General features: G+C 50.2%; 1 protein-coding gene across 1 annotated transcript in view; it reads right to left on the bottom strand.

Annotated features, from left to right (window-relative positions):
* Positions 1 to 13,775, bottom strand: part of SFXN5 (sideroflexin 5) — a 104,560-nt gene that overhangs the window by 66,718 nt on the left and 24,067 nt on the right. Inside the window, exon 4 of the mRNA XM_058803622.1 lies at positions 1,309 to 1,335. Within this exon, the coding sequence (XP_058659605.1) occupies positions 1,309 to 1,335 (27 nt within the window). The remainder of the gene's footprint in view (positions 1 to 1,308; positions 1,336 to 13,775) is intronic.

Raw genomic sequence — 13,775 nt, 5'->3', positions numbered from 1 at the left:
ATGAGGAGAAAAATCCCTTTATCCTGCAGGGGAGCAAAGGGGCCACAGGGGAAACCCCAAAACCCCCGGGGCCCAAACACAATGGGGGGATTCAGTTCAGGAGCTTCTCCCCCTGCAGGTGTGGATCCCATTCCAGAACCTTCTCACTGCAGGTGTGGATCCCATTCCAGAACTTTCTCCCCATCTCCATGTGTGGATCCCATTCCAGAACCTTCTCCCCACTGCAGGTATGGATCCCATTCCAGAACCTTCTCCCCATCTCCATGTGTGAATCCCATTCTAGAACCTTCTCCCCATCTCCAGCTGTGGATCCCATTCCAGAACCTTCTCCCCATCTCCAGCTGTGGATCCCATTCCAGAACCTTCTCCCCATCTCCAGCTGTGGATCCCATTCCAGAACCTTCTCCCTATCTCCAGCTGTGGATTCCATTCCAGAACCTTCTCCCCATCTCTATGTGTGAATCCCATTCCAGAACCTTCTCCCCATCTCCAGCTGTGGATCCCATTCCAGAACCTTCTCATGAAGTGGATCCCATTCCAGAACTTTCTCCCCCATCCTTATGTGTGGATCCCATTCTAGAACCTTCCCCCATCTCCAGTTGTGGATCCATTCCAGAACCTTCTCCTACTGCAGGTGCGCATCCCATTCCAGAACCTTCTCCCCTGTATCTAGGTATGGATCCCATTCCAGAACCTTCTCCCCGCCTGCTCCAGAACCAGCTGGGACACCAACAGGCAGGTCCAGCCCTCCCTGGATGCCCCCACAAGGGACACCCAAAAACCCCACACAGCACCTGAATTTTCCACAAATTCCAACCCTGATGTTCTCCCACAGCCCTGGTGCCTCTGGAGATCCCAAAAACCCCAAAACCCCCAAATCTGCCCTTCTGACCACAGCAGCAAAGCTCACTTGGCCCCTTTTTGCTCACATTTCCCCCAGATTTTCTGCCAAGCCCAGGAGGCTGCACTGGGATTCGTTGGGAAGGAGAAATCCATTCCCCAGGGGCTGCAGGGAGGAAGGTACAGCACAGGCACAAACCTTCCCAAGGAACTGTCAAACTGTTTGCAAAAAACTGGAGACAAGAGAGCTCTTGACTAGACAGGAAGGAGAAAATGAAGACATCAAAATATATAAATATATATAAAAAGAAAAAAAATCAGGCTTTTTGGTGGCAGAGTGTTCTCTGCATTTACATTTCCATGGGAAGGCAAAACAGCAACTGGCAAAGGGAACGAGGGAGGACAGGAAAAAGCAGCAATACTTGAAAATAATAAGGAAAATTGAAAATATTTTTTAAAGTGTGTTACCTGTTTGATTTTTTGAGCTCCCCACAGCTGGAAAAACAAAAGAGAACATTAAATGTTAAAAAAACCCAGTGTAGTTTTATTCCAAATATTCATCTTTTAACTGCTGTCATAAACAAACACAACGGATTGGGACAAAAATCTCATTTCCTGCAGCCCACCAGGATGGATTTAAAGACTCTTTACACACCTGAGCTCCTTCACACCTGCATGAGCAGGGAGAGACAATATTAAACTTGTATTAAATGGGAAGAAAGAGCAAGAACAGCCAGATTTCAGAGCTTTAAAAACCCCAAATCCTCTGCTGCACCCAGATCTCAATGTAAATTTAGCACAGCCTCTCCCTGGATGAGCTTCCTGCGGAAATCCAGCTCTGCTGGGGAACAAAGGTGGGGCAAACCCTGCAGGGCGCTCTTCAGATAAACCCTGGGCTTCCAATAAATAAAATAAACAACCACCAGTTCTCATTTCTAAATGCACCAAGAAATGCTCAGGGAGAGGGAAAATCTCGTTGAAAACTCTCCCTGTTGCCTCCTGACAGCTCCAAAAGCCCCAAACCCAGCTCAGAGTGAGGGGTTGGAGGAGGAAACATCCCCTGAGAGGTTCAGGAGGAGACAGCAAGCCCGGAGATGCCCTGGCGCAGACACAGCCCCAGGGTTTGCCCTTCCTCCCCAAGGCTGAGGGGTTTCCTAAACGTAAACTAAAACCTAACCCCAAATTATCACCTCCAAACCCCCAAACGCTGATGTGCATCACCCCAGGGATGGGTGGGAAGCCAGGGCTCTGAAATGTCCCAGCAGCTGCTGGGTTTTGCTGTTAAAAACTCGTGTTCAGCCCCGAGGCCCCGGCACCTCTGTCTGGGTTTGTTCTGCCCCCAGGTCCTTGGAGCTGCAATTCCACCCCTTAAGCTCCATTTCCATCTAAAACCCCACAAATTCTCTGCGAGCCAGGCTCCTGGCTGCTTCCCTGGCAAGGCTGCTTTGCCAATCTCTCCCCACCCTCATGGCTCCTTCACTTCTCTTCAATTTGTCAACATCCTCTTGAGTGGAGGCCGCCAGGAACCGGGGGAATTATTCCAAGGGAAGCTGTGCCAGGAGAACCTGGGGAGCTCTGCTCCTGCTGCTGCCACAGCCCAGCATGGTGATGGCTCTTTTTGGCTCCTGCTTTCCCCACCCAACCCACCCAGCCTGCACATCAGGTGCTCACCCTGCTGAGCTCAGCATTGCCACTGTGTTCATTAAGCTTCATCCCTCACCCCAGCTTTGCTGCCAGTCCCAAATATAAATCCATTTAAATGCTGTTGGGATAAGGTAATTAATCTGCTGTAAATTGCATTAATTGACCCACTGATACCAACAACCCCAAATTTCACTCCAAATTCACCCCAAGGTCCAAAATGAAGCTCTGTGATGAGCTCCACTGCCTGTGATGAGGAACTGAATATGTAAATGTCATAGACACAATGGAGTTTTCCTGAAGGAAAATTCCCTTCCTAAGGAAAATCATCATTCCCCCTTTCCCGGGTGGAAAACAGAGCCTGGGGCACACAAAGGACAACCCTGGTGCTACAGACCGGGTGGGTCAAAACCCCAGCACCCAAAGGGAAGGAGGCTCCACACCCAGACAGTGCTGAGGTCTCTGCCTGCCCACCAGCTGGAGACCTTCCACGGGGTGATTGTTCACCTGCAGAGGAATTCCTGGGGCTCCAGGAGCCTTCCCAGCCCATCCCAGCGACCCCAGGGCTGCCCACATCCCCTTTATGCAGGGTGGGAAACACAACTGCGGGATTTTCCTCTCCAACTGCAGGCACTGACACCAGCAAAAAGGAAGAGGGATGCTTTCTGAGCCAGCACGAGGGCTTTTTTGGTCAAATTCTCTAATTTCATTAATTGATCCCAATATTTATGCCTTTCCCTGCTGCAGTGCAAATATTGTTAGAACACGCGGTTTCATTACTTCTCCAAAGAGACTTCACAAGATGCACCTGATGAGTCACCTCAGGATTCTGCCAGCTCATTTTCACTTCTTTCTCCTCTAATTCCTCTTCTGTCTGCAGCGTTTTCCAGCAGCTCCAGCTCCCTGACAGCCCTGCCAGCCCGGGCTGCTTTGGGAGAGCAGTCCCTGGGTTTGGGGGGATTTCATTCCTGCCCTGGAGGAACAGCCACGCTCCCACCTCATCCCCCTCACTGGGAAACTGGGGGATCTGCTCTGGAGCTCAGGGAATGACCCCAGATCCGTGCTGGGGTTTAGATTTCAGTCCAGGAGGGATGGGTAGGACCAGGTGGAGCTCCTGGGATGGAGCATTTCCCTTGGATGGATCCACCTGGACCAGGAGCAGGAGGCTCTCCTGGGATGGATATTTCCTCTGGATGGTTCCGCCTTGACCAGGAGCAGGAGGGTCCCCTGGGATGGACATTTCCCCTGTGGCCACTGCAGCTCTCCCCTAGGTCAGATCAGGGGAGACCACAGGGGTCAGGTCAGGCTCTGCTTCATGGACATGGACGGGCAGGAACCAGCTCCAGGCTGCTCACAAGTGGTCTCAGATCCACCTTTTCAGGACTCAAGGAAGAGATTTCCACCCGTCCTTTCCAGGATTCTGATTTTTCTACAGTTTTTTCAAGGAAGAGTCACCACTTTTGTCCCCACTTTTGTCATCACCTGGAGCAGTTTTGAAGCCCTGAGCTTGGGGTGGCAGCACAAGGAGGATCTGGAGCTGCTGGAGAGCCCAGAGGAGGTTCCAGGATGGACCCAGGGATGGAACAGCTCTGCTGGGAGGGAAGGCTGCCAGAGCTGGCATTGTTCACCTGCACAGGAGAAGCTTTGGGGTGAGCCCAGGGTGGCCCTGCAGGGCCTGAAGGAGCTGCAGGAAGGATGGAGAGAGACAATTTCCAAGAGATGGAGGGACAGCACACAGGGAATGGCTTCCACTGGGAAAGGGGAGATTGGGCTGGGATCTTGGCAAGGAATTCCTGCCTGGGCTGGAATTCCCAGATTTGCTGGGGCTGTCCCTGGATCCCTGGCAGTGTCCAAGGCCAGGCTGGATCCATTTGGGAGGTGTCCCTGCCATGGCAGGGATGCCACTGGATGGGCTCTGAGGTCCCTTCCCACCCAACCCATTCCAGGATTCTGGGATTTTATGAACTCAGGAGCTGAGTTCAGTTATCCAAAACATCACCTCAAATATCATGGTGATGTTTAAGGCAGGGCCTCAAAGACCACCAGAATCTGAAGAGAACCAAAGCTGTGGTGAGGAGATGGAGACTGGAATAAATCTTGGGAATAGATGTGATCTTTGCTTGTCAGGACATTCATTAGCAATCCTTATTTAGCAGCAGAATTGCAGCTTGGAGATAGTTTAAAAAAATAAAAAAAAAAAAAGAATTTATTTAAAGAATCCATCCAGCCCCAATCTCTTCCCCAACACCTGTCACTATAAAAACAGCACGGAGGGTTCCAGTTCTCCTTAATGGATGAGCCTCCTCCTATTAAACACGGGAACATTTCACAGTCCTGCACTCAGAGACAGCAATTTATTTGTCACCCTCTCCATAAAAATCTTCTGCCTTATTTCTAATCCAAACTAATCCTCCTTCAGCTTCAAAGCACCTGGTGCCACCCTTTGAGCACAGATCCTCAATCCATGGGTGCCTCTCCAGCTATGCCAGCCAGGAATAACTGCCTGCAGAAAAGCCCTCATTGATTAATCACTCATTAATCACTCGTCATGACAAGGCACAATTATAGACAAAGAACTAATTAGGAGGCATGGGGTGGATGAGCACAACGTGGAAAGGAAAACCCAAAGGTTTAAGTCCTGCAGAGATCCCTCAGTGGGGTCTGCCCGGGCTGGACTTTACACCATTACACAATAAAACCCCTCTGTAAGGACAGGTTGGAGAGGAAATCATTGAAAAACAGTAATTTTAGTTAATTATTTCATCTGTCCAGCCAGTTCTGTATCAAAAGCTGTTCCCATCCTGCTCCAGCAGCGATGCTCTCACCGCCCAGCAGCCCCCCTGCACCCAGGAAACGCAGATTTTAACGAGGTAACAGCGGCACTTTGCACCCCGTCAGGAACTGCCAGTGGTTTCACACCCCGGGGCTTGTGAGGTTTATTAAAGCACAGCTCGGATCACCCAGCCCACGCTGAATTCCAAATATTGGGTGGTGCAGAACGTGGGATGCAGCAGAGCTGCTCCTGGAGCGCTCCAGCTCCTTCCTGTGCCCTGGGGAGGGCAGCCTCCAATCCAGATGTGCTTCCCCAATAATCCCAGTTCTTTAAATGATTGAAATAAAGGGGAAAAAACCAGCCCAACTCCAGCTGCTCACAGATATGGAGCAGTCTGGCATTCCTGACAAACCTGGAAAAGCAGGTAACACCACCTATGGCTCTCCTTCTTCACAGGAAACCTCCCCACTGGTGTTTTTACAGCCCTGCTCCTAAAATCCTGGCATTAGGAAGGGTTTGGTTCTTCAGGACACAGAGCTCAAGGGATCCCAAGAGTGGGATAAATCCCAGAGGGCTCTGATCATTTCTGCCCCTCCTGGGGCTGCAATGAGGCAGCACAGGAGGCACCCGGGACTCCTCCTGGATGCCACAACTCCTCTTTGCCATTCTGAGCATTGTTGAGTCCCTGAGTGGCATCAGGGAATTGTTCAGGTTGGAAAAGATTTCAGGCAATCACACCCAGCACTGCCAGGGCTACCACTGCCCCTGTCCCCAAGTGCCACATCCACAGGGCTTGAAATTCTTACAGGGATGGGGATTCCACTCTTGCCCTGGGCACTTCCAATACTTCACCACCTTTTCCATGGAGAAATTCCTGCTGTGCCCACCCTGAGCTCCCCTGAGGCCGTTCCCTCTGCTCCTGTCCCTGTTTCCCTCCTGGCAGGAGCTGTGCAGAGCCACAAGGGCCCCCTGAGCCTCCTTTGCTCCAGGCTGAGCCCCTGCCCAGCTCCCTCAGGGATTGTGCAGCCCCTTCCCAGCTCTGTCCCTGCCCTGGCCCTGCTCCAGCCCCTCAAGGGCTCTCCCCACCCCTGGAGGTGCCCTGGCAATGCCAGCACAGGGACGGGCACTGCCCTGGCCCTGCTGATTCCCAGCACCAGGAGCTGCTGCCAGATCCCAACCCAAGAGTGGGTGGAACCAGAATCGAGTCCCCACGGCTAAAATCAGCTCTGAAATAACACGGTGCAGCCTCCCAGCACTCAATAAACATTAACTAATTAATCCTCCCAGCACTCTCCTGGAAAGGCTTCAGCAGAGTGAGAATCATTCACTGAAAACCATCCTTGCACCAGGGCTGCAGGAGGACGTGGATGCCACTGGAATCATGGAATGGTTTGGGTTGGATGGCACTTTTGGAGGTGCCCAACCCCTCCCCGGGCTCCCTAATCCAGCTCAGGTCGCTCCAGATCAGATTTGTTTAATCCCATTTTAACCACACCAAGATGACAGGTGTAATCAGCTCTGTGACCTGGACATGACTTGGAATTGTTAAAAATAGCTTAGAAACTGTTGTAAAATAGTTGATAGGTCGTTAAACACGTGCTGTTAGTTTGGTTATTGTATTGTAAAAGGGGTTAAAAGGGCAGAAATAATAATAATTATTTATATAAATAATATAGAATAGAAATAATAAGAAATCCGGTGCTCAAGGTACCATAACACACCTCAGTGAACACACCACGAGCCAGCCCGGACAGAACTGTGATGGGCCCATGTTTATCAGGATGAGCTGATAAAACCAGCTCCTAAATCCCTAAAGCTGAAGGGCTGGAACCAAGCCGGGCTGCGGCTGAGCAGGAGCACCTCCTGGGACCAGGGAGGTTCTTTGGGGTGCATTGCAGCTCCCTCCGTGCCTTGGGTGATGCCTGAACCCCGCTCACCTCAGCGACACCGAGAATATCCCCAGGCCAAAAAAGGGGCATTTTCCTGCCAGGAAAAGGGAGCAGCAGCTCAAAGAACACATCCCGGATCTATCGCATCCTGCGGGAGACCTGAGCGGGGGAAAAATTACAGTTTACTGCAAATGGGGCTCTTCGCTCTTCATCAACACCGTGAGGAAAAGCCATTACTGCCCAAAAGGGTGGCTCTTATCGCCGATGGATCCGGCGGGCGCTGCTGCGGCTGCGGCAGCGGGGGCGCCTCTCCCCGCTGCTCGCCTGATTGAGGCAGCGGCGCCGCAATGAATGCCTGCCCATCGAGCCGCCGAGCCTCTTTGCACCTCCCCGAGCCTAATGGGGGAGAGATGAAACAGTTTCAGAGCAGCCCGGTTGCCAAAAGTGCGTTTGGAGAGGCTGCGGAGTGAGAAGTCACAAGTGCCACAGCTCAGGCTCCGCCAACGCGCAGGAAGGGCTGTGCAGAACAGCGAGTGTCTGTCTGTCTGTCTGTCTCCAAGGGACCTCTGCCCGCCGCACATCCACAGCCTGGGCTCATTCTTCAGCTTTTCCCGTTTTTTTCCCTCTCCCCCTGATGCTGGGGGTACAAAGTCAGTGATGGAGCTGTGTTTGCTCACAAATTTGTGCTCTTGCATTTGGGCAGGAGGTGCTGGCAAACACCCACTCAAATAAACGGGGAGAATTCCAGCAGCAAATCCTGTGGGCTGTGACCTCCCCAGGTCCTCTCCAGCCTATGATCCTACATAGGGATCATAGGGAGGGAGATGTGGGTCAAAAATCCTAAACCCGGTGTCTGGTGGCTACAAGGATTTTAGTCAGCCAAGATCCACAGCTCAGGGTGTTTATTGCTGGTTTTGTGATCCCTGGATTAATGTCCAGCCTTCACTTCAGGCTTATTGTCGATTTTTCCCGTTTTTTCCCCTCTCCCCCTGATGCTGACGGGTGAAGCTGAGGGCACAAAGTCAGCGATGGAGCTGTGTTCGCTCACAAATTGGTGCTCTTGCATTTGGCAGGAGGTGCAGGCTGAAATGAACAGGCAGCATTCCAGCAGCAAATCCTGGGGGCTGTGACCTCCCCGGATCCTCTCCAGCCTCTGATCCCACATAAAGATCACAGGGAGGGAGATGTGGGTCAAAAATCCTAAACCCGGTGTCTGGTGGCTACAAGGATTTTAGCCAGCCAAGATCCACAGCTCAGGGTGCTTATTGCTGGTTTTGTGATCCCTGGATTAATGTCCAGCCTCCACTTCAGGCTTATTGTCGATTTTTTTCCCGTTTTTCCCATTTTTTCCCCTCTCCCCCTGATGCTGAGGGTACAAAGTCAGTGATGGAGCTGTGTTCGCTCACAAATTTGTGCTCTTGCATTTGGGCAGGAGGGGCAGGCGAACACTCACTGAAATGAACAGGCAGAATTCCAGCAGCAAATCCTGGGGGCTGTGACCTCCCCAGGTCTTCTCCAGCCTATGATCCTACACTAAGGAGGGAGACGTGGGTCAAAAATCCTAAACCCGGTGTCTGGTGGCTACAAGGATTTTAGTCAGCCAAGATCCACAGCTCAGGGTGTTTACTGCTGGTTTTGTGATCCCTGGATTAATGTCCAGCCTCCACTTCAGGCCTATTGTTGATTCCTTATCAATAAAAATTGTATCTAAATAGAAATTTAATAGAAAAAAAATAGAAATTTGATCGAATTTTATCTTTTCTTTCCCCTTCAGCAGCTGCAGCTGGTTCCTGTTTGGGCAGCACAGCCCCAGCACCCCATATCCCATCCTATCCCATTATCCCATCCCATCCCTCGGGCTGCACAGCCAGCAGGGAAACCAGGGCCAAGCAGAGGCAGAGCAGGCAGGATTTGGGGAGGGGGATGAGCTGGGTTTTTATTAAGCTCAGCTCCTGGAGCAGCCAGCTGTGCCAGTGCAGGCTCGGGAGGTGGGAACACATGGCCCCGAGAAGGAGGCAGAGCTGTGGCACTGCTGGCACTGCCAGGGCTTCACACCTCCCTCCCTCTCCCCTCCCAGAGTCTGGGCACGGAGCACACCCGTGCCAGCTCACATCTGAACTTTGGGGAGAAAAAAACAGACAGGGAATAGGCAGCACCTCCCTCTGCCTGACCAGGGAGCCTTTATTAATGAGCTGCATTCATTAATGAGCTGCATCTTGTCATAGATGGGTGATGCCATGGCTGAGTCTCACAAGGAAAAGGAAAATATCCTGTATATGTGTTTAATAGAGAGAAGAATATATATATATATATATATGTTTAATAGAGAATTAATAGAGAGCATTATATCTATATACATTTAATACAGAGTTAATAGAGAAGTCTATATATGTATATATTAATAAAGAATTAATAGGGAGAAGTCTATATGTGCTTAACAGAGAATTAACAGATATATTTATGTATCTATGTTTAATAGAGAATTAATAGAGGTATATATATGTATATATGTTTAATAGAGAATTAATAGAAAGACATATATATGTATGTATATATATTTAATAGATAATTAAGAGAGATATATGTATATATGCTTAATAAAGAATTAATAGAGAGAAGTATATTTATATGTATTTATGTTTAATAAAGAATTAATAAAGAGAAGTATATATATATGCACATATGTTTAATAGAGAATTAGAGAGAAGTCATATATTTGTTTAATAGAGAATTAATAGAGGAGTATATATACATATGTATATATATTTAATAGAGATTTAATAGAGAGAAGTACATATATGTATACATGTTTAATAGAAAATTAATAGAGAGAAGTATATATGTTTGTATTTTTAATAAAGAAGTAATAGACAGAATTATATATATGTATACATGTTTAATAGAGAATTAAGAGAGAGAAGTATATATGTTTCTATTTTAATAAAGAATTATAGAGAGAATTATATATATACATACATGTTTAATAGAAAATTAATAGAGAGAGGTATATATATGTATATATGTTTAATAGATATTAATAGAGAGAAGTATATATATGCATATATGTTTAGTAGAGAACTAATAGAAGTATATTTATATCTGTATATTTAATAAATAATTAATATAATTATATATGTATGTTTAATAGAGAATTAAGAGAGAGAAGTATATATATGTTTAATAGAGAATTAAAAGCGAGATGTTTTATAGATTTATAGTCATGATTTACTCACTTGTGTTGTTATCAGGGGTGGCCTGGGTTTGGGACATTTGGGAGGACATTTGGGTTGTTACTCTGGCAGCACCTGACCTCCAATCAAGACTTAAGGAAGTGAACTCCACCACTGGACAACAAAAGGGAGTTGGACAGAACTGTGGGAGGGGATAAAGGGTTAAAAGGCAAAACCTCCATTGCGTGATGAGCCCACAGTGGGGAAAATGCTCCCAGCGCCTCAATATTTTCTCTATTCAGCCTTCTGTTGTATTTTTGATCAGGTTTTAATAAACCATTTCGGTTTTTTGAAAGTGGGTAGCATTTCTCACAATTTCCTTAATGGGCTGCACCTCCAAACCTATCATAGGCATTAAAAAACTCCAAATCTCTCCCGGGAAAAGCTTCACTCCCTGCAGAGCCCCCAGCCCTGCTGCTGCTGTGTGGCTCTTTGCCTCTCTCTGCTGGCAGCAGCACCAGGAGGAGCCAGCCCGGGATGGGCACAGGGACACAGGGACAGGGCTGAAGGACCTTCCTCTGCATCCCTGGCACTGTGTCCCACTGCATTTATAGGGTGGAGCATTAGGAACCCACAAGTGGGGGAAATCAGGGCTCTGAGACCAATCTCCAGCAGCTTTCCAGCATCCTGGGCTGCTGCAGGGAAACACTTGGAGCAATACTGAGATTAAACCAGCAGCTGAGCAATGCTTGGAGCAATACTGAGATTAAACCAGGAGCTGGGCAATACTTGGAGCATTGACATTAAACCAGGAGCTGGGCAATACTTGGAGCATTGATATTAAACCAGGAGCTGGGCAATACTTGGAGCATTGACATTAAACCAGGAGCTGGGCAATACTTGGAGCAATACTGAGATTAAACCAGGAGCTGGGCAATACTTGGAACACTGAGATTAAACCAGGAGCTGGGCAATACTTGGAGCACTGAGATTAAGCCAGGAGCTGGGCAAAATCTGGAGCACTGAGATTAAACCAGGAGCTGGGCAGCACTTGGAGCATTGATATTAAACCAGCAGCTCAGCGGCTCTTCTTACCCCAATTTCTGAGGCAAAAACTCAGCCTGCAAGGGGAAGGAAACACAGTTCAAACATGGAATGAGTGCAGGGAATTCCAGCTAAGAAAATTCAAGTGTTTTGGGGGAAGAAGTGATGAACAAACCTGAAGTTCATCACGAAATCCCCCCCAGTGCTGATACCCACCTGCAAATGTCCCAAGGGATCTTTGGTGCCCAAACCCTGAGCACACCCAAGGTTCCTCAGCCTTGCAAAGGGTTTTTCTGGAGCACAAAAAGCCCACAGAGAAGCAGTTGTGCCCTGAGCAGGAGGGATTTCAGTCCCTCTGGGGCTGGGAGTGAGTCAACGAGTGCTGCTTCCTTCAGCCTTCATTTCTGCCCTGCCTGCACCAAGCTGTTCCAGGCTGTGCTGGGCTCTGGGACAGGGTGACAGGGGACTCACACACTCACAGGACACAGATACAACCCCACAAATCAGTGGGATAAAGGACAAAAGCCACACCATTACACCCTGCAGCTGATACAGCCTTTTGGATGGAGGCTGAACTCAGCATTCCCAAAGCAGGGAAAGGCCAGGTCTAAGCAAGCTGGCCCTTGGTCCTTGTTTGGCAGGCTGCATTTTCCAGCCTTGCTTGCAGGGCAGGAGCCATTCCCTGAAATGAGAGCTCTACCCCGGAGGTTCCCTCCAGGAGGCTCTTTGGGAATCGCTGCCCTGCCTGCAGTTGGAATTGGATCTGTTACAGTCTCCACCTTCTGCTGCAAATTGGCTCCCCGAGCCCTCTGTGTGTCATTTGCACCTTCCCACTCGCAGCAGCCACCGGGGCTCTGGGGACAGACCCTGCCAGCCCTGGGGACAGACCCTGCCAGCACCGAGAGCAGCCACCGAGCGGCGGCGGGGACAGCGGGGACGGGGACAGACAGGGTGGGGACACCTGGGACAGGGACATCATGGACAGAGACATCATGGACAGAGAGGGACCCTCAGCATGGGAATGTCCAGCACAGGGACATCATGGACAGGGACAGCTGGGACAGGGACATCAAGGATAGGGACAGTCGGGACAGGGACATCTTGGACAGGGACAGCCAGACAGGGACATCTGGGACAGGGACAGCCAGGGTGGGGACAGCCAGGTCAGGAACATATGGGACAGGGACATAATGGACAGAGAGGGACCTTCAGCATAGGGACATCATGGACGGGGACATCTGGGACAGGGACAGCCAGGGCAGGGATATCATGGACAGAGAGGGACCCTCAGCATGGAGACATCCAGGACAGCCACATCATGGACAGGGACACCATGGACAGGGACAGCCAGGGCGGGGACAGCCATCTGGGACAGGGACAGCTGGGACAGGGACATCTTGGTCAGAGACATCATGGACAGAGATAGCCAGAACAGGGACATGAAGGGCAGGGACAGCCAGCAAACGAATATCCAGCAAAGGGACAGCCAGGGCAGGGACGTTATGGACAAGAATATAATGGACAGGGACATCATGGACAGAGAGGGACCCTCAGCATAGGGACATCCAGCACAAGGGCATCATGGACATCATGGACAGGGACATCAGGGACAGGGACAGCTGGGACAGGGACATCAGGGACAGAGAGGGACTCTCTGCATGGGGACATCATGGATGGGGACATCATGGACATCATGGACAGGGACAGCCACGGCAGGGACATCAGGGACAGGGACAGCCAGGGTGGGGACACCTGGGACAGGGACATCAGGGACAGGGACAGTCAGGACAGAGACAGCCAGGGCAGGGACATCAGGGACAGGGACATCATGGACAGAGAGGGACCCTCAGCATGGGGACATGCAGGACAGGCACATCGTAGATGGGGACATCTTGGACAGGGACATCATGAACAGGGACATCTGAGGTAGGAACATCTGGGGCAGGGACATCAAGGACAGGGAGGGATCTTCAGCCCACCCCACTCCCAGTCCCTGAGGAATCCTAGCTGAGGGACCAAAGGACCCCTTACAGGAGCAGCCTGGGACAGTGGGAGGTGTCCCTGCCATGACAGGGGTGGCATGGCTGGGTTTAGGGTCCCTTCCATCCCAAACCATCCCATGACCATGAACCAACACCTGCAGAGCTGGAACAGGTGGCGCAGAAATGGCAACTGGAGCAGTTTCTCCATCAGCACAAATCCTCCACATTTCCTTCCCCCCCTCACCTCCCTCCTCAGGACCCTGGTTTGGGGACAGGGGGATGAGAGGGGACACAGGGGGCAGCAGCTGCCCCTCACCCTCACACAGGAGCAGGGAGGAGGAATTTCACCAAACCCCACAATTCCCTTGGGCTTCCCACAGCAAAAATTCCTAATTTTCCAAAACTCCCCAGCCCTGCTAACAAAGAGCTGCTGTTT

The sequence above is a fragment of the Ammospiza caudacuta genome, chromosome 4, assembly GCF_027887145.1.
Source record: "Ammospiza caudacuta isolate bAmmCau1 chromosome 4, bAmmCau1.pri, whole genome shotgun sequence".
NCBI lineage: Eukaryota > Metazoa > Chordata > Aves > Passeriformes > Passerellidae > Ammospiza > Ammospiza caudacuta.
This window is presented reverse-complemented; position numbering and strand designations above follow the sequence as displayed.